General features: G+C 42.3%; 1 protein-coding gene across 8 annotated transcripts in view; it reads left to right on the plus strand.

Annotated features, from left to right (window-relative positions):
* The window catches only part of LOC133136751 (catenin delta-2-like), a 193,170-nt gene extending 185,422 nt beyond the window's left edge, over positions 1 to 7,748 (plus strand). For all 8 annotated transcript variants that reach the window (XM_061254459.1, XM_061254460.1, XM_061254462.1 and 5 more), the window contains 3 exons: positions 2,669 to 2,800; positions 3,942 to 4,018; positions 5,495 to 7,748. In XM_061254459.1, the coding sequence (XP_061110443.1) occupies positions 2,669 to 2,800; positions 3,942 to 4,018; positions 5,495 to 5,758 (473 nt within the window). In that variant the 3' untranslated portion in view covers positions 5,759 to 7,748. The remainder of the gene's footprint in view (positions 1 to 2,668; positions 2,801 to 3,941; positions 4,019 to 5,494) is intronic.
* Positions 7,749 to 8,166: the final 418 nt, after the last annotated feature.

Here is an 8,166-nt window from a genome sequence, read left to right on the forward strand (position 1 = left end):
GGGTCCTTGTGTGGTTGTACCCGGGGCATGGTTCCTAACCTCAATTGTTTTGGAAAAAAAAATTGAGGCACATTAATGAAAAATGTCTCAGCATATGTAAATGTATGAATGTAATCTGTTGGTTGGTTCCCCTGGATAATGAATGTATGTGGAGAATAATAAAATCTGATATTAAATCTGGGTTTTTTATAGAGAGCGGCCAGCCTTTTGAAGTGAGGGTGATGTAGATGATGGGAATGGCTTGGGACAGTTACGGAGCAGACAGCTATAAATACTATCCCTCCATTGGATGCTGTTTCAGCCAATCAGACACAAGGCTTCCTGTCCCCACTGACAGTGTGTCTTCATGTTGAAGCTAGCTGCACTTATCCACTCAGCACACAGTCTTATAGCTGAACGCTAATGTGCTGCACACCTGCAGAAATCCATAAGGCAAATACATTAACTGCACACCTGTTCAAATTCATGAAACTACTGATAATTAGCTGAATACATGTGTCAAATCATGATGCTAATGACTGAAATGTGCTAACTTTACTGTGTGCTGTACTGTATCTTATTAAAAGAAAGGGAATCTGAGAGATTGTGTGGCAGGTGGATTTGGATAGCAGATGTGTTGTTTATTTTGGTTTATTGTAATATCTAACTTTTCAATATTTGGTTATCTTTTGCATAAGTTTGCTTATCTTTCTGTCTGTCATTTGAGGGTGGGCACAATGCCATGGTTTTCCTCCAAGGGAGTGCACGTGTGTGTGTGTGTGTGTGTGTGTGTGTGTGTGTGCGCGCATAGCTCTAGCTTTATGATCGATAATGTCCGTATTGGTGGATAAATGTCAGTGCATAAAATATTCCTGACAATGTGTGTGTGTTTTGTGTGTGTGTGTATGTGTGTGTGTGTGTGTGTGTATGCGTGCAGGCCAGACAAGCAAAGTAATCTGCAATCTGGTTTTTGCAGCGATGGAAGCAAGTGCAGTGTTTGCGTGGCAGATGTAGTCTCACAGGTCCCAGATGGTGCTCAAGCGTATCACAAAAACAAACTCGTACACCGTCAGGTAGACACAAAGACATTCATCACAGAGTGCCCCTCTCCCTCCCTCCCTCCATCTCTCTCCCTCTCTTACTCTCACTCTCCCTCCCTCCATCTCTCTCTCCTTCTCTCTCTCTCTGTCCCTCCCCTTCTCTCTCTCACTCTCCCTCCCTCCCTCTCTCCCTCTCTCCTTGTCTCTCCCTCTCTCCGTCTATCTCTGTCCCTCCCTTTCTCTCTCTCATTCTCCCTCCCTCTCTCCCTCTCACTCCCTCCCCCTCTCTCTCTCTCTCTCTCTCTCTCTCTCGCTTTTTTTCAGTAATGCAATATCACAATGGCATCAGAAGCATGGAATCAATTAGCCAGTTCATTGTCATCAGTCTGTCGTTGGTTCTGGGTGGAAAGGAGGCTGCTCAGTTCTGAGAATGGTGTGAAGTCTGTCTGAAATGTTACGGTTCACAATATTAATAGAAGGCTTTTTTCAAAACAAATACAAAGATCAGGATCTGGGTGTGTATCTGTGTTATATGTGCACGCATGAGTGTGTGTGTGTTTGTGTGTGTGTGAGAGTGACTGAGTGAGAGAGATAGGGAGTGAGAGAGTGAGAGAGAAAGAATGACCATTGGTGTGTGTGCTCTTATGGAAGTGTGTGTGTGTGTGTGTGTGTGCATGCATTCGCGTTTGTGTAAGACAGACTATTTGTGTTTCATGTACATACATGAGTGTGTGCATGTGTGTGTTAGAGAGAGATAGAGATAGAGAGATAGAGAGAGATAGAGAGAGAGTGAGGGCCCCATGTGTGTCCACTGCTCCAGTACCAGACCCAGCATGGTGAACAGAGCCCTTCCCACACATCAAAGCACAAACCTGCCCAAGGGAGCCTGTCTGTAAAATCAGCCGCAGAGACCTTAGCTGTTTGTCTTTGAGCTCAATCTTTATGACTGCAGTCCGCCCACACTTGTAATAAATAGAGCGTTATGCCAATCCATTTTTTTTCTTTCATTTCCCAATTTGGATGTTCAGTCATGTTTGTAGGCCAGTCTCATCAGTACAGAGCCCTGCGTCCACTCAGGACCTGACAGCGATATTTGATGAATTTCTGCAGGTGCTAATAGAGAGCCAGTGAAGGATCACAGCAAGAAGATAATTGCAGGTTTTTACTAAAGGTCACAATTTAAACGTTGTGTTGCTGATTTCATTTTCAAAGACTTGAGCTATCAGTTTCCAGAGACGCACATTAATTAGTAAAATAAGCTGCAGAAAGTGCGTCGTCTGAACCGCCTCAAACTTAAACATATGCAAACGCAACATTTTCTGGCATACTCATATTTAAATTGGGTGAAAGGGTTGGACATTAGAATAAAGGTTGTGTACATCAGTGCTGTCCTAGGCTGCTGTCTGTGCAGGGTACAGGGGGCTTGGTTTTGGCTCTATCACTGCCTTCCACTCAAAAAAATGTTCCACTACTGCTCAAGCTATGTTTTGAAACTGCTGATAGCTGGTTGACCAGTTCAGATCAGCTCCATACCCAACATGGTTTTAGCTCAAGCTATGTTTTGAAACTGCTGATAGCTGGTTGACCAGTTCAGAAAGAGCTGGTAGCTGGTCATAGCTGGATTTTACAGCAGGGTCTCCGTTCCACAGCCAGTGCCCCGGCCTCTCCACGGGAGATGATCAGTCTCAAGGAGAGGAAACCGGACTACGAGTCCACCGGGACCAACGCCAGTTACCAGGGAAACAAAGGGGAGCACCTGTCTAGGAAAGACACCATGGCAGGTTGGTGGTTTAGAGTTCAGGCCATAACATTAATAATAAGATTTTACTTTCAATGTTTCTGATATTGCATTACTTTTAGCAAGCACTAAGAAATACAAAGCATCATAATACACATTTGGGTATATTTCTGAAATATAGCAGGATAAGCATTTTTTTTTTTTAAGATATTTTTTAGGCCTTTTTCAGCTTTATTGGACAGTATATAGTATAGAGAGACAGGAAGAATGGGAGCGAGAGAGAGGGGAAGACATGCGACAAATGTCGGACGGTCGGATTCGAACCGCCGACGTCGCAGCTCGCAATGAACCCCAAGCGTTTTGTTTAAGGATAGCAGCAGCACCTCGGGCAAGAATCAAACCCACAATCTCTGAGTTGCAAGTCGAGTTCCCTTACCTTAATACTACACTCCATTTCCCTAATCAGTAACAGTGTTATCCAAAGAATAATACAGGCGGGATTCCTCCTGTCAATGTGGCAAATATTAATTAGCATTCTTATGGGATAAACTGAGGTTTTATTTTTTAATTTTCAGAATGTTGTTTCCTAATCCTGTTTTGATTACAAAATGTTTGGCACATTTGTAAGTCATTTGAGCGGAACGGACGCCCACAGTACATGCACATCCTCATATAATTCTAAACCTCCACTGCCTCAGAGCTGAACACAGTGCTCCAACACTCCCCCTGACTCCCCTCCACTACTCCAAGCACACAGAGAGCGCCCCCTAGGGGTTCATGCGTCAGTATCTGTCAGAGTGTTTGGATAGGAGCAGTTCAAATTGAACAATAACCAACATACATCTCAACCCGTCTTGCAACTAAACAATAATCATCCTTCGAATGTAGCCTACATCATTGACTGTAGTGACTCTAGTGACTTTTTTTTGTGAAAGTCTGCCCTCATTTTAAAATGGGACTTTGAGATGTCTCCTGAAGGCACTCATTTTCACCGTTACTTTTTACAAGCTACAGATTTACCCATCAACAGGAGGGCTCTTCCACACTTTTATGGAAGTAACCTTTACTGACACACACACTCATACACACACACTGCATGCGCACACACACACACGCACACACATAGGGACACACACATGCTCTAATTCCCACATTTCCCACCTTTTTATGTGTTCCTCCATTAGCTCAAGTGTCGAGCGGAACCTCAACCCTGTTCCGGAATTCGTATGTGACCCCTAATGAGGACCTCAAACACATCCAGGTAATGCGCGCTCACTGATCCTGATAAAACACAGATTAAATGTGTAAGATTAAGACACAGATTAAATGTGTAAACATAGTTGCCGTGCAACTATGTCCCAAGAGGTGATAAAAAAGGTTATCACTGGGACTGGGGTTCTTGTCAGAAGTTAAAAAATAAAGTGAGTTCATGACATTTGTTGTTTAGAAAAGCCTTTATCAGTTTTAGATGGTAGTATAATTAAATCCATTAACACTGCTGTTGTGAAGGTAAACCTTGGGTTGGTGAGGGTAGATTTGCTTCATAATGTACTGTCTGACAAGTTGGAGAATCCTCTTGATACATATTTGTTTCAGTTGGCTTTCAATGTTTTCTTAGATGAGTCAGGATTTATGCAGTGTTCTTTCTGTGAAAACATTAGCGAGCACACACTCTTTTATTCTTTTATTACATCGGTATTTTATTCTACTTCCAACAGCCTTCCCAGAACTGTGCATACATGTATGAGCGTGTGTAGGTGTGTCTGTCTTGCTTAAAAATAAAAAAAAGCATACCTTTGAATGGTTAGCGGTAGTGTGGGCTGTATACTGGCTGACTCTTTGAATGTATACTTAAGAACTGAAAAGTACCTTCTGTTTTTGTTGAGCATGCCAAAATACTTATCACCGTCAGAGCAGTGATGTAGGCTGTTATTTGGTTCTCAGTGAGGTGGCAGATTATATAAAGATGAAATGGACTGAAAGAGACTGAAGAGTGGCTTTCTAAAGTAAAAAATGGCTGGAGCTCTTACATGTTACCAGTGGCTCATGCTGTTTTAGCATGACACGCAGACTGTTGATTGGTTAAAAGGCAGTGGGGAACGTCCTGACTGGGTTGTCAGAAGCTTCACTTTCCCATCAGCTGTTCACGAGCACTACTGCTGATCCTGAAAAACCTGAGAACTTTCTCAAACATACTCCTCACACCCTGAAAATAACCTCTTATAATCTTCTCATCTCTCCACACAAACCTGAAAATCTATTCGCACCTTATCTCCTTTCTACCTGGGAAACTCTGTACCAGAGGTGGAAAATCCTGGTTTTGCTTATTAGCACTTCAACCTGAGGGTACAACTAATTAGTGAAATCAGCTGGTTGAGTTCATGAGTGGAAGATAGGCATGGCAGGACTTATACTGAGAGGCGGACTGTAGTGTAGTGGTTAAGGTACATGACTGCGTCCCGCAAGGTGGTTCGATCCCCGGTGTAGCCACAATAAGATCCGCACAGCCGTTGGGCCCTTGAGCAAGGCCCTTAACCCTGCATTGCTCCAGGGGAGGATTGTCTCCTGCTTAGTCTGATAAACTGTATGTCGCTCTGGATAAGAGCGTCTGCCAAATGGCACTAATGTAATGTAAATACTTTCTGACCCCGGGACATTCCACCTCTGCTCAGTACCTCTTAACTCCTCAGTACCTGAAACCCAAAGAGCTGCTCTAACCTCCTCCTGTGGCCCCCAGGTCTCCGCCCAGCCTGTTCCTCAGGACAGTGCCCGGAAGGACTACGAGCCGTACCCAGTCTTTCAGAACGCCAACAGGAACTTTGAGGAGGCGTTCTTTGAAGACCAGGTGCACCAGCGCCCCCCGGCTGCCACCGACGTGAACATGCACCTGGGGCTGAAGTCCACCGGCAACTACGTGGACTTCTACTCGGCGTCCCGGCCCTACAGCGAACTCAACTACGAGACGAGTCACTACCCAGCCTCTCCAGACTCCTGGGTCTAGGGGGGCAGGGGGGAGGAAGAGCTCTATCTGCAGAGTGGTACAAGGTGATCTAGGGGGCAGGGCAGGGCGTGCATGTGCATGCGTTACCACATGGTTTTTATTTATTTTTTTATGGTGAGTTTACTTATGGTGAGCTGGTTCTTATGAGCGAGTCTACCGAGTGAGCCTGGGAAGAGGATGTGGACAGAGAGGATTCTGGGTAAAGCAGTAAGAGACGATGGTGGGTCACTGTGACGAGTAAGAGAGTGCGAACCTTGACCTGCTGGAGTCGAGAGAGATTTTTGCGGAGGGAATCTTGAATGTTGGGAAGTGGAAAGAGACTAACTGTAAATAAAGCAGGATAGTAACAGGGCTGAGTGTGCCAAGCACAAGAAAACAAACATGTCGTTTCGTTTCCACGGTTGAAAAGAACAGCTTTTCACACACCGTTTGTACCATTTTTTTATTTTCCTTTTTTTTTACGTCATTGTGAGTCAAAGCTTAAACTTGCATTTATTTGGAGAGTACTCTGATGAAAAGAAGATGCCTCCAGCCTTTGTCTTTTTTTAAAAACATGTTTATCGTTCTTTTTTAATTTCTTTTCTAAATTCTCTGTTGTAAAGTATTTGATGTACAGTAAAGAGATAGGAGGAGGGAGTTGTGTATATTACACAAAGTCCACTGCAGCCCCCTTGGCAGTGGATAACAATATTGTTTTTAATGTTACATTTAAAAAAAAAATCCTTGGAAGGTGTATGAATTACCAGCGTATCCTATCCAAGCAAAGTATGTTTTCTCAGCAAGAAGGAAGTATTTAGCAGTATTGTTCATTCCTAATAATGTGAATTTGTTTGTGGCAAACTAAAACAAACATTTTAAGCAGTTCGACACAGTTAACAGCCCATCATTCCACACTCCTTGTCTTTGAAGTGCTTTCACTGCCTACAGAAAAAGTTGTTGATGTACAGTAGATATTTGAAATAGATTTTTTTTGCTTTTTAATTTTCATGTTTATTTTTATTTTTTTGGTTTTCACTGAAACAAGGTTTTACTTTATAATGATACGGTGTTAAAACAAAAATAAATTCCAACTTTGTTTGTCGGCCATATTTGCATAAAACCTGTCTGTCCAATGGCATCTGAGTTATCTGTAAGAAGCAAGGTCAAAATGTGCCAAACATCATGGGCTCCTGACAAGGAGATAACGGTTAGCTTTGGTTTACGGTCTATGGCTAGTCACTGGTTCTCCTGACAACCATTTGTAAATGCTTTTTTTAATGTGTTTTGATGGAATTAAGCTATACATAGTTAAGCCTGGAAAATTACCCGGAGGGCGAAACCTTTGAGAAGCCTGACAACCTCCGAAAATGTACAAACATGTCAACGTTAGTCGAGCGTGTGTTGTGTGTTGATCAGTATTTGAGAAGAAGGCACTCTCTCCGAAGGGGTGGCTGTTAACTGTTAGATTCAACATTGCAAAACAAGTTCGTCTTTAGACTTAAAATGTGAATAGAGTATGATGAATATATATTATATATAGAAATATAAATATATATAATTTTTATGTGCAGATGTGAGTGTCACCTAAAAGCAACAACATTATGAAGAAGAGGGGGGAAAAAGACCTGTAAAAGAAGTGTAGGATTCTGGTCACTTTCATGTCCTGATACCAGTGTACACTTGAAGCTGTTGAATTCCTGGTCCAAGACATATAGGATTATCGTTTTGAAACCTATATGATGCTCTGACAGCAGGAAAATAAATAGCTTATGTGGTGCAGTCTGGGGAACCCTACTATTAACACTGCATTGGATCACACATTCAGAAGCTGATGTGGGGGGATGCGTCTTTACCTGATAAATGGTATTGAAAACTGTGCACATGATTTTTTTCTTTCTTTTTTTAATTATTTTATTATTGTTGCCTCAGATGGGGTGTTTGGAAAAAAATTGTGGATCTTTTTAAATTGCAACCTCTACGATATATAAACTGACCACCGAGGACACACAAAGGGTTTGAGATGGTTTTTTCTTTGACTCTGCTGTGTAGTTCATATGAAAACATACATACGTGTGAATACACAAGCATGGACACACACACACACATACTCTCTGTATGCATTAGTTCTTAATAAATGTATTGCATTTACCAAATTTTAGGTGAGGGTGAAGATGTCAATGCTTGGGCCTGCCCGCCTATCAATGCATTTTTATAGCATCTTTCAGGAATCTTGGGTTTTCTTTGATCGTCACAACAAAGGGGGTAAACTCACCTCAAGGGATTATGGAAAACAAACACACACCAAAGATGCTCCAAAAAAAATTATTTCTTTCTTGTCCACATGGTTAAAAAAAAAACATGTTTTTAGAGCATCAAGCAAGTGTGTGAATTTTCTCTGAGGTAAACTCAGCAGCAGTAAACACTAATGA

The sequence above is a fragment of the Conger conger genome, chromosome 9 (genome assembly GCF_963514075.1).
Source record: "Conger conger chromosome 9, fConCon1.1, whole genome shotgun sequence".
NCBI classification, from domain to species: domain Eukaryota; kingdom Metazoa; phylum Chordata; class Actinopteri; order Anguilliformes; family Congridae; genus Conger; species Conger conger.